Source organism: Pterocles gutturalis, unplaced genomic scaffold (genome assembly GCF_000699245.1).
Source record: "Pterocles gutturalis isolate BGI_N339 unplaced genomic scaffold, ASM69924v1 scaffold2676, whole genome shotgun sequence".
In the NCBI taxonomy this organism is placed as follows: domain Eukaryota; kingdom Metazoa; phylum Chordata; class Aves; order Pterocliformes; family Pteroclidae; genus Pterocles; species Pterocles gutturalis.
The window spans coordinates 67,649-80,646 of NW_010102766.1; the positions used below are offsets into that span (position 1 = coordinate 67,649).

The window sequence follows — 12,998 nt, forward strand, 5'->3', positions numbered from 1 at the left end:
TTGCTTGAAATTCTTCTGGAAACACGTTTTGGTTACCATGATTCATAGTCTAAGAACTATTTCATGGATGGTGCATTGTACTAGTAAATATTGCTCTAGTCTTTTCCCAGTAACAGATCATGCTTTTTTTTTCAGCAGCCAACCATTTAGAATACAATAGCTGAAAGATTAGTCAAACCATGGGAGGGTAATAACAGTGTTACAGATATCTTTATTTCTTTTGCACAAAGCACCCTTACTACACAGTTATGCTATGAAAAAAAATCCAGTCCTTTGTTAATGACAGCTTTATTGAAGGCAGGCTTTCAGAATGAATACACTAGAAATCCTATTAAAGTGCCATCCGTTAAACCATTAAAGCACTCATTAAAACTGTTAGTACAGACTTGTTATTCATGAGTTATTGGTCTTTCACACTTCTGAAATGTGGCTGCCAATACCACTCTACTCTTCATCCCAGTGTGGCTATTAAGGCTGAGGAAATATAGATTAACTTTCTTTTGCCAAAACTGTGCTTGGTGGGAGGATAGTAAGGCCACAAAGTGGTTCAGATTGGTGAGAAAAACAGGAAAGATTAAAGTTCAGTCCGTTTGCTTGGTTTTGACATAATTTATGTTAACCATGTCTGCATGCAGGCCTAAATATTAATCACAGAATTCCACCATCTGTCCATGCATCAAACAAAGAAGTAAATGGGGAATATAGTATGCTGCAGTGATGAACATATCCTCATCTACTTCTACAAATAGATGAGAGAGTAAGCTTCTGTTTGATTTTTTTCCTGTTATGCAAAAGCAGCTATAGATCAGTTAGACATTAAGGAGTGAAAAGGGGAACAGTAATACCGAACAGTTGAAGCTAAGCTTTAAATGTAAGGTATTCTTAACAATTATAAATTCACATTAACAATAGGCATAATAATACAGCTGAAGCTCTTTCTCATAATGGGTAAGAATCTACTTAGACTGTAATTTTCTAAGTGCAATGGTATATGCAAAAATGAACCATAACCTTTATGTTTGCAAGTAGTTGTAGTGATGAATTGATAATTTATGGTTTTTTTAAAACTGTGTATATCCATTTTATTTTTGATAGAGTAAACCCCGAGTCTTGCAGTCCAAGCTAAAAACTAGCAGCATGTTAGTCAGCCTGTTTGTTATGTTATTTTCTCTTTTTCACGTCAAGTGTGAAGAGAAAGTATATGTGACATCTTATAACATGAAGTAATTTCCAGAATATCTGGGCACAGTAGGTAAAAACCTAGAAGATCAGGCAGAGTGTCTCCTTCAGTTATATATCTACAGCAATGCAGTGCACTGTTGCCTCATTCCGAGGCAGTGGGCTGCTCTTTAGCTAGCATGTTTGCATATATGCCACAGATAGTGTAGATGTGGTTTATTGCTGGTCAAATAATTGAATGTATTTAAAAATTTATTTAGAGTATAATGCATTAATATATTAAGAGCGCCATCTGTTCATTTTGAAAGTACTGTGTTTGTGTTCTAAATTTTTACTAGAATTCTGAGCTAAACCAATACTTACTACTTTATTTTTTAATACTTTTTTTAATACTTTCTTAATACTTGGCTACCAAAAACTTGACCTGCAAACATCCTGCACAGGTTGTCTTATTCACCTCATTCTCTCAAAAAGGAAAAGAGGGGAGATTCTTGCTGAGAGAAGTCATTATCTTTTCAAGTCATATGATGTAGATGAATTGCTAGTCAGCTGCTAAAGAGGTATATTGCATATCTTAAGTATACTGTATGCGTATGTGACTCTTCTCTTCCCAGTGCTGATGGAAATGTCAAAATTATTTCTCTTCACTCTGTAGTCAGAAAAAGTATTGCTTTTTTGTTTGGAGGAGGACCAAGCTGTAATATTGGAAGGATCAGGTTGTTATGTTTATACTTAAGTACAGCACAGAAGTTATGTCTACTTTTGCAAGTGGCAGATACCAATTACGTGATGGTTTGTTTTTCCTGTACATGAAAACAAAACACAATAAGTTTGAAAAACCACCATCAACAGTTTTGTAAATTTCTTATTAACTAGTCGATTAAGATACTGGCTTAGTTATGGTAAGATATTAATATGATTAACATATTAAGATATGTTAAGCATAATCCCACGAATTTTACTTTTAAAAAAAATAATTTTGGGGACAAAAATTGTGTGTAAATTACACCAGATTCATTCAGAGCATTAAGAACACCTTTTGAACTGTTAGTAACACACATAGCAATACAACTCAAGTGAGTGATATCCAAAACACAAGTAAAATTTTCATGACCTTCATCACAATCCCAAGCAGTTAATTTCTTCCTCATTCCTAAAAAGTCCCATTTCAGTTCCTCTTGAGGTAGGAGCTGCCACGCATTCTGCCTCAGCTGCTATAGGTAAAGGAGTGTGCAAAGGGTGAGCCAGAACCTGAACCATCACACTCCTCTGCTCAGCAGATCTCAGCTAGGTTATGCAGGGCAGCTCAGCCAGGTGCAGCTCCAGAGGACTGTAGTGAAAGTTACCAAAATTCAGGAAAATTAGCTGGTAACTGTTATAAGAGTAAATTGAGTCTAGGGTATTAGTAGATAGGTTAAGGTACTGGGGCTTGATTTCCTAAACAGAAATGATGAGGCATTCTAAGACCTCTCTATCGGGCAGCCAGGCAAAATGAATTTTTCTTAGAATAATCTCGAAAAGGAAGCAAAGCCATTTCTCTGAATGTTACATAAATAAGTTGTATAAAATATGAAAGATGCAGAAGAACAAAGCAGTTTTCTGATTAGTCAAATAGTAATTATTAATAGTAATTATTAATCTAAGTTATAAATCCTAATAGATCACACTAATTGATTTCACAGATCTTCATTATCTGATAATACTTACTGTAGTAGATTACAGGTCATATTTCTTTCCAATTAACATAAAAAGGACTTACAGTGGTTGTAACCCTGGGAGGAATCCATATAAGTGATGGCTTGATGCCGTAGTGGCAGTATGGAGCTTCCAACTTGTGTGCTTTGTTGCTGGTCTACTCATGGAAAGTGAGCATAGTGTTAGTGGACCGCTCATCTAGGCTTGTCTTATTAGTTTTTTATAATTTACAGCAACCGGGCACAGGCATCTGCTGATTGTTACCAGGATTAAGCAAAGGGCATGAGCTGCAAACCATAGTTGCATATACGTGTTGATGAAACAATTTTTAAGTTCTCTGATTTTACAGAAAGGGAAAGTAAAACAATATGCGATTGTGACTTCTCAGCATGAGATGACCATGCCAGGCGTAAGCAGGTACCATCTGTTGTTACCCAGCTGTATGTATACCTCAACTATAGAGGTAAAAGCACGTAATAGAGCCTGGACACTTCCTACTGGTGAAGAATGAAGGAGTGTGGGACAAGCTTCAGTAACTCCATCCTAGAACATGAAGGAAGCAGGAGATAAATGGTGATTCTAGGACCACATAGTTGCATGTACAAATAAGAGATCCTTAAAGTTTCAAATATGCCTGAATTGCTTTCTGATTTATAACTCAAGGAAATACAAAATCAAGTCTCTTTATGCTGTGCCTGGATGATATGCAGTTGATGCCCTGAGCAATGCTAGTATCATGTGTTGGCCTGGCATCAAAATGAAAAAACAGAAACAACATTATTTTTCTTCTGGAAAACTTCTTCAGGAACATTTGGAGTTTATTTAGTAAACAGGACACTGAATTGTTTGAACATGTGTGCTTATGAATAAAGACAAAAATATTTATTCCCCTTCATCCCAGTGTTTTTGAGATTTCTGACATTTTTTTCATTCTCTGTTATGCTAGAACCCCCTCACTTGCCAAGTTTTTCACTGTGAGGGTGGTGAGGCACAGGAACAGGTTGCCCAGGGAAGCTGTGGATGCCCCATCCCTGGAGGTGTTCAAGGCCAGGCTGGATGAGGCTTTGAGCAACCTGGTCTAGTGGAGGGTGTCCCTGCCCATGGCAGAGGGGTTGGAACTTGATGATCTTTAAGGTCCTTTCCAACCCAAAACATGCTATGATTCTATGAAAAGATAAAAAGATGGATAGCATACCCTTGCCTTTCTGAAGAGAAAGCCTTGAATTTGAAAAGCTTCTGTTTTAAATTCCTGATGGATATTTCAGATGCATAAATACAAAAATGCTTAATATAATATAGCATAGTATAGTGTAGTATAGTGTAGTATAGTATAGTCTAGTATAATACAATATGTTACAATGTGTCCTGAAGTCATAACTGTATTTCAAAGCAAAATATTTCCAGTGTAAACTATGGGAGGATATGGTTTGTAATCATTACAAATACAACAAGTACTTTGTTCTGAGCTAAAAGTTTCCTTTTCCTTTCTTCTCTTTCTCTTTTGAAGTCTATTGATCCTGGTCAGCAGTTCACATGGGAACATTCTAACCTAGAAGTAAACAAACCAAAGAATAGATATGCAAATGTAATTGCATATGACCATTCTCGGGTTCTACTCTCAGCAATAGAAGGTAAGGAGAACTTTAAACCTGAATCCTAAAATCCAGTATAATTTTACCTCCTGATATCTTTGCATAGTAATATAAAGAAGTGTTAAATAAAGTACTTCCAGTAAATTCCTGTAAAGACAATCCTTTTCTGCTGTTCATTCTCAGTAGTTTATTATGAAAATGCACTAAAATCGACACAGGGTCATATATAGCACGTATATGTATCAGGTCCCTGTGTGCATGCCAATGTGTTATCTAAAGTAAATTATCATTGCTGTTTACTTATACTAATTATACAAAGCAAATATAGCAGTAAGCATGCATTAATTGAGGTTTTTGTTGATCAATGGCATTATCAACATAGCTGATTATTGGATTTCAGTTTCCAAATCTTTAATGTGGGGGGAAAAAAAAAAAAAATCAGTTCAACTTTATGTTCTCAGGGAGAATTTTGAGACCTCTGTTCAAACTTCCCTTTTTTTCTTTTGGAACCTCAGTATTTCACTGCCAAAAGATTGACAGAGGGGTATAATGAGACCTCTTCATTGTATCTTTCTTTGTCAAAAAGCTTTTAAAAAACTTGCACATTTTAGAATTTTAACTTAAGCAAACTGTCCAAGGTGATCAGCCCTGGGTATTGTGTCACTTTTACCAAGTGCTAAAGCAAAGGGAAGCACTGGTTTTCATTCAGAGGATTTCTTTTCTTGCCAGTTCTGCCTTACCATTAACCTGATTTCTGGCATGAAGACAGATTTTCATTTTATTGTATATTGCTGACAGCCAGGTATAAATGATGACCAGAGTATAACTGAAATATTTAAGTGAAACAATTTAAATGAAAATAAAATTTCCCTTTAGTAACTCCGACAGGGCTTGCATATGATACCTAAGATGTAGGGAACTATATTCAAGGTCATAATTATTTCAGTCCTAACATACCAGAAGTTAAACTGCAAGGTATTTTAATTTACAGTTATAAACAGCTTCCTTGGCTCCTCCAGACCTGAAGACACTGGATACAGGAGAGACAATATTTCTAGGGATAACCATTTTAATATTGGCTGCTTGGTGAAGAAAAAGGCAATACCACTGACTGCAGTTTAGATCTTCTGTTATTTACTGCAGCTGCATAATGTGGGCTTTGGTAACACAGATAAGAGCTTCCTAAATGTAATAGAAAATTTAAATGATTGCCTTGAAGAATTTGCGTATGATTGTCTGCTTGCGTTTGTTCCACCTCTGAGGCTCATATAGCAGTTCTGACAAGATTTTTTGTAACTTCACTTACAATTTTCACGTTGCCTTGTAGAATATAGCTGTATAGAAACCTGCTGCTACCTAGTAGAACTACCTTTCTTAACACTCAAGAGAGGATATTTTAATTAGCATTATATGTGATGTAATTCAAGAAGAATATTCCTTCCTGTGTCACTGGTCCAGACAGGATGGCCTTGATGCCTCCGGGGATGGGGCATCCACAACTTCTCTGGGAAACCTGTTCCAGTGCCCCTCACCACCCTCTGACTGAAAAACTTCCCCCTAAAATCCAACCTAAATCCCCCCCTTTCTTAGTTTAAAACCATTCCCCCTTGCCCTGTCACTATCAACCCTTGTAAACAGTCGCTCCCCCTCCTGTTTATAGGCTCCCTTCAAGTACTGGAAAGCCACGATGAGGTCTCCCTGGAGCCTTCTCTTCTCCAAGCTAAACAAGCCCAGTTCCCTCAACTTTTCTTCACAGGAGAGGTGCTCCAGCCCTCTGATCATCTTAGTGGTCCTCCTCTGCACCCGCTCCAAGAGCTCCACGTCCTTCCTGTGCTGGGAGCCCCAGGCCTGGACACAGTATTCCAGATGGGGTCTCACAAGAGCAGAATAGAGGGGGAAGATCACCTCCCTCTCCCTGCTGGCCACCTCTTTTTTAATGCAGCCCAGGACATAGTTAGCCTTCCAGGCTGCAAGTGCACACTGCTGGCTCATGTCCAGCTTCTCGTCCACCAGGACCCCCAAGTCCTTCTCTGCAGGGCTGCTCTCCAAGAGTTCTTGTCTCAGTCTACATGAGTACCTGGGATTGCCCTGGCCCAAGTGCAACACCTTGCACTTGGCCTTGTTGAACCTCATTAGGCTCTAATGGGCCCACTTCTCCAGCCTGTCCAGGTCCCTCTAGATGGAATCCCTTCCCTCTGTTGTATCGACTGCACCACTCAGCTTGGTGTCATCTGCAAACCTGCTGAGGGTGCACTCGATTCGGTCGTAGATGTTGATAAAGATGTTGAAGAGCACCAGTCCCAAGACAGACCCTTGAGGGACACCACTTGTGACCGGTCTCCACCCAGCAGTAGAGCCGTTGACCACAACTCTTTGTCTGTGACCAGCCAACCAATTCTTTATCCATTGAACAGTCCATCGTTCAAATCCATATCCAATTTAGAGAGAAGGACGTGGTGAGGGACAATGTCAAAGGCTTTGCACAAGTCCCTTTGCACAAGTCCCCTTGCGCAAGTCCCCATTGCCCTTCCTTTGTCTACAGAAGCCATCGCTCCATCATAGAAGGCCACCAAATTTGTCAGGCAAGATCTGCCCTTGGTGAAGCCATGTAGGCTGTCTCGGATCACCTCTTGGTCTCGTGCATGCCTTAACATGGCTTCGAGGAGGATCTGCTCCACGATCCTCCCAGGCACAGAGGTGAGCCTCACCAGCCTGTAGTTCCCCGTGCCTTCTTTTCTTCCTTTCTTAAAAACAGGAGCAATGTTTCCTTTTTTTCCAGTCACCACGGACTTTACCCAACAGCCATGGATACTAGACAACTTTTAAAACAAAACCAAACAAATCCAAGCTTCCTTTCTTTTTCTTAACAGAGCTCCTCCTGTTTCCAGCCTGTTTTTCTGCTACTCATCTTCCAAGTTTTTTTTAATTTTTTTTTTTCAGATTTTTCTTGACTTTTTCTTTTCCTTTCAAATATTTGTCTTCTGTCCTCTACACAATCCCTTTCTTGGTCCTGCTTAGTTCTGCATCTTCTGCCCACCCCATTTTGACATCACCTTCTTTCCATAATTCTCTATAATTCAATATTTCACTTGGAGACTACCTATTTTTCATCCTTTGCCTCTTCACCAGAGTGTCCTAGTTGTCAATCCACAATCCAACTATCAATAGGCTTTCTTTTTTTGTCATTCCTTTTTCTTTCTTACCTTACATTGTTAGGATGATACACAGTGAATTTTCCTCAGTGTCTGTAAAAAGCTTTCATTTTACCAATATCCATTACTGGAGTATCTTCTTTGGTCTTGCACTGCTTAATTTTTCAGTGAGATCTTGCAGTACACATTGGTGCTCAGATCATTTGAGTTTGATAACTCCTTAGATTTTATGTTAAAAAATTTCCACATAAACAGTTGTTACTGGCACCTAGTAGCTGCCTTAGTTCATTTTTACTCTGACGTAGTTCAAAACATCAGTCATTGATTTAAACCCGTAGTACAACTTCATCAGTATTTTGAGTTCATCATTGCATTTTTACTTGTTTACGAACATGATGAAATCTAATACTATTACTTCACACTCTTTTTATGATTAACAGCACATCTCTTAGGGAAGCAGCACAGAAACAAAGGTTTATGGTTAAATTGGGTTTAAATGGGAAGTCTGTTTAGTACTTAGCCTTTGTAAACACTTGAAATAATTTAGTTATTTGATTTCAATTTGTGAATAAAATGTGAAGTCTAATTAAAGATATTTAAGATTATAACTGTCTTCAGGAAATCAAATGAATAATTCCGAGGTCTATGTTATTAGCCTTGTGGATCTGAGTCTTATGTTGCAGCAAGCTTTACTGTCATCTCAGTTCGTGAGTACAGTCTCAGCATAAATCAGGAGCTATAGAGTTCATTTTTTTTAATCTTTTCCACTTTAATTGTGCCATTGGCTAATTTTGTTTCATTGCTTATTCACACTTTGTAAAATCTAGACTGCTTTGTTCTCTTGAGATATTTGAAAATGAAATGTCTTTCATGCTTAACTATTCATCCGATTCTTCCTCCATTGCGCTTGATTCCTGTCTGGCAGAATAAGGAGATTGCAGACTCTGGTCATTCATCACCATAGTTGAAAAGGCTACTAGAAAATAGTCATAGTAGAATTACAATCTGTAAGCTTAGTCTTTGGCTGACTTTTTGTTCAGAAACTGTCTCTACGTTCATGAAACTTGTAAAAGTCAGGTTATACTGCGTGGATTACCCTAAATTTACACTTCACGTATGGCATCCTAAATCTGCAGTAAACCCTACAGATGCCAGTAGACTTAGTTAAGGTTAATGTTAATATTAATATTACTGAAGGCAGAGTTTGTTTGCTTTGTCCCCAGCTTGACCCATGATTTTACAGAACTGACCTCTCTTAACTATTAAACCCAAATTTAAGTAATGATGACAATTGCTGCTGTGCTTGTAGGGTATGTTGCCTTCAAGCTATGGCAGCTAACAAAGGTTTGCAGGATTTCATTGTACTGCAGTCAAACTAGTTGTCATTTGATTGTTTTTGCACTATTGGACTTGACAGAGAATTGTTCTGCTTTGTCAGCTCAGAATGAGGTTATGGCCAGAAAAGTCATTGCAGAAAGTGACATTTTAATATTTAGATTTGTTTGCCTTTGATAATTGTTTCTGCTTGGTCAGTGTAGGTATTTACAGATGTTCAGGTTTTGTATATGTTATTTTTAAACTGCACACACTTCATTTAGGCCATGATAAGACACCTTCCCTAGAGATCTGTAAGTTTATGCATTGTGGGGACATAGCTGATGAAGCAAAAAATGGTGTGGCAAAGTGTGAGACAGAAAATGAGAGTGGGAAAATGGTAATACAGAATACAAAAGGATTTTAGAACAGGACATGGAACTGAGGTCGTGCATGAAAACAGTGATGAAAAGAGACTCAGTGTGAGAAATGGGTATGATACTTGCAGGGACGGTGAGAATGGATGGAGAGTAAAGAAAGCACATAATGGATACAGTGAGTGAGAGAGACAATGGAGCTGAGGATTGTGCATCCCATTGTTACCTTGATTTCAGTAGAGATATAACCCTGTGGAGTACTGTATCCTGCTAGAGATAAACCCTTGATGAAAATCAGTGCAAAGTGTTGGAGCAGCACCTAGTTTTTCCTGAAACTGCATTTCTTAAGTCAATAACAGTTACTCAGGCCCTGTGGTAAGTGGACTTACCTGGTCATGTCACAGCCACATACTTTTCATGCACCATGAGACTGAGTTGCTTTGTAAGATGATCTTTCTATTTAAAGAAAATACAGGATTTTTTGTGTCCTCTTGATAAAAGGCAAGTGGGAAAAATAGAGTGGACATTTCCATTTTAACCTAACTAGGAAGAACTGCTGTTTGCAAATGCCAGTAATTGTTAATCTTCATTCTTTCTTACTTGCATCTGTGATCAAGTGAGGTATAAACTGGAAGCTTTTTTCATTCTAGTTTAAAGTATTAGAGTTAGTTTAATTTAGAAGTTATTTATTTTAATATGATTTATCAGTAAAGTTAATGCAAGTCAGTAAGTAGAAAGACTATTTACAATTTTGGACATTCTGGATTTTTTTACATCAGGTACTAAGACTGGCTGCTAAGATTTGTAAGATATCATTCTTTAGTGCACAGTTTGCCATACTTCTCATGCTTAATTTTCACGCTGTTTGTGCAGTATCAGCTCCAGAGGACAGCTTTCCCAGAAGATCATTTAACCACTTTAAAAAGTGCTGGTTTTCTTTTTCATTTTTTTTCCTCAGGCTTTTATTTATAACATATGCTTCAAAGTATGATACTAGGCATCATAATATAATTCTAATTTATGCAGAAAACATTTCTTACCAGCTTTCTCAGTTCGTTTGGTAATGATACCCAGTTGGTGTAGATTTCTCCTGTTGGCTTCATTTTTCTTCTTCATCTGTTTTGTGCAAAAATGTTTTATTATCTCGATAAAGGAAGAAAATATGGCATTGTGCCTAGCAGTTCTATTTTCTAAGTCATTAATTCCAATATCCACAATAAGAAGTGTCATGTAAAAAAGTTTCAGGTCTACAAGAGTGAGGCTTTTGAACTCCAATTTCTGCCTTTTATGCTTTTCAGATAGAGACTGTGCAGATTTTAAAGGTTTTTTATTTTGTTTTGTTTCTTCCAGAAGAGACTTTCAGTCAGTTCTAATCATAGTCAGACAGTCTTCCTGTGTCCACCCATGCATCTTTCCTGAGGAGTGCTATTTGCTGCCTCTCTTGTGTCCCCGAAGTTACAAACCCTTCCCTTCCCTGAAATTTTTGTCAGATTTTTCCTTTAATTGTGCAGAAAGTCAAATCAAATTAAAATTTGTGTCTAAATATAATTTGAACATATAAAATAATAAAATCTGTTGCACTTTCTTGGGCATCAAAGCAAAATTTTATGCCAGACTAAAACTGCAGAAACCCATAATCATAATAATTTCAATATTATATTGGGTCTTAATTAGTGTCACAGTTAATCAGTGGGTTTGTGCATCACTGAGTAGTGGAAAGAAACACTGAGCCTACCCACAATGAGTGGAGAAACTCCTCAAATTATAGCTAAAACCAACCAAACAAAAAGTGTTAAAGAGGAACCTCTACTTTCCATTCAAATTCAAGTTATTTTGGAAGACATTTTCAGATGTATGGCACTCATTGTCAGGAAAGATAGGAGTGTGCAACCCCAATAATCCCTGGTTTGGCATCACCAGCAGGAGATATAATGTATCAGAATAGATTTAGAAGTTCAGTTTCTGACACAAAGTTTGAGAAACATTTCTTTAAACATATTCAATAATTTATTGTGTTTCATAGCCAAAGAAATTCAACTCTTTTGCTTTGTGGAGTGAAAATAGTCACAACTTTAGAATAAGCCAGGGAGCTTGTATCACCTTGACTCTCTTTTGAAACAGATTGTGGAACCTGCACCATATCCTGGGATTGTAGACTTGGACATGGCAGATTGGCTGTGTGAACATAAATCATTCATTTCTGCTCAATGAAGTAACTTCTGTTAATTATTTTAACAAACCTTTTTTTATCATTTTATTATGAGGCACAGTTCTGTATTTCAGCTAACTCTTCTGAGGAGCACTTCCATGTTCAACACTGCAGTAATGGAGGAAACACTGCTTTACCATCCCACTAACACGAGTATCTTTTCTTCATCAAGTCATCAATTAAAAAAACCAGCAGTGACATCAAAACTGGTGCCTGCCTTGCTTTGTCTTCCTACATGCATGTAGTCTGAGTTAAAAGCTGGACAGTGGACTTCTGAATCGAACAAGGACAGGACTGAGACCTGTGTTTCCATATTTAGCCCTTTCTGTGAGCTTGACTGCCTTATTCGTCCAAGCTAGTAATATGATCTTCACTACAGCCAATACCCCTCAATACCGCATTCAGCCTTGGCAGGCAGCATGTTATGGTCCAGATCTCAGTACAAGCATGGCACTGCATACCCTCAGTTAAACAGATTCTAGTTGGGAGATGGCTTGCTTCCATGAGGCTCAAAGCATGGACATGGGTCTGCTAGACACACCCAAAGTCCCTCTGTAAGTCTTGTCCAAAATACCTGAGCCTCAAGCAATTGACAGTGTAGGTCCAATGTGCCCACAGGTCTTGGATTCCATCTACTCTTCATGCATTTGATTTTTATTTAGACTTGCAGAGGTCTTTATTTCATGCACACACCACATAGCAGGTTCCACGGTTTCTTAAACCTGGTTTACATAATGTGTTTTGTTAAAATAAAGCTCATAGGTAGCTTCCCCTTTAACAGGAAAAATGAATGTAGCAGTAATATTAATAGTCTGACAACATTAACCCTTTTTCTGTATTTAAAAGAAATGCAGTGAGGTCAACAAGAGTGTTAAGTGGCACCTGCTTAGGGCATCTGATGGAGAGCCTTCCCTGTCTGGCCTAGGCATAGTGTGCCATACTGGTAGGTGACTGCAGGCAGTGTCAGACCAGCTTTTAAATGCTGCTCTTTCCACTTCAGGGTCTCTCCATCTGTTACAGATTTTCAGGCTTCTTTTATACTTCCTTATTGGACTAAGTTCTTTGTTTCAGAAGAAAGGTTATTCCCAGAAAGGCCATCATACCCCTCAGCTCCACAAATAGCATACCCTCGTTTGCAAGTGCCCATGTACTGCCTGACGTGCAGCAAGCTAAGATTCACTGATCCAGCCTCGTCCCGGGATTTTTTAGCCCTTGTACAACAGGACAGCACAGAAATGCTTCCCCATGTTTTCACTCTTCTCTCTTTGCAGGCATACCAGGCAGTGACTACATCAATGCGAACTACATAGATGGATACAGAAAGCAGAATGCTTATATAGCAACGCAAGGGGCATTGCCAGAAACCTTTGGTGACTTCTGGAGAATGATGTGGGAGCAACGCGGTGCAACTGTCGTCATGATGACAAAACTGGAGGAGAGGTCCAGGGTAAGGAAAGCATATGCAGTGTTAATGATGTTG

At 38.3% G+C, this 12,998-nt stretch overlaps 1 protein-coding gene across 1 annotated transcript in view; it reads left to right on the plus strand.

Annotated features, from left to right (window-relative positions):
• The window catches only part of LOC104471163 (receptor-type tyrosine-protein phosphatase delta-like), a gene marked incomplete at both ends in the record, with an annotated part of 111,359 nt that overhangs the window by 65,601 nt on the left and 32,760 nt on the right, over positions 1–12,998 (plus strand). Inside the window, 2 exon segments of the mRNA XM_010086408.1 lie at positions 4,382–4,505; positions 12,790–12,965. Of these exon segments, the coding sequence (XP_010084710.1) occupies positions 4,382–4,505; positions 12,790–12,965 (300 nt within the window).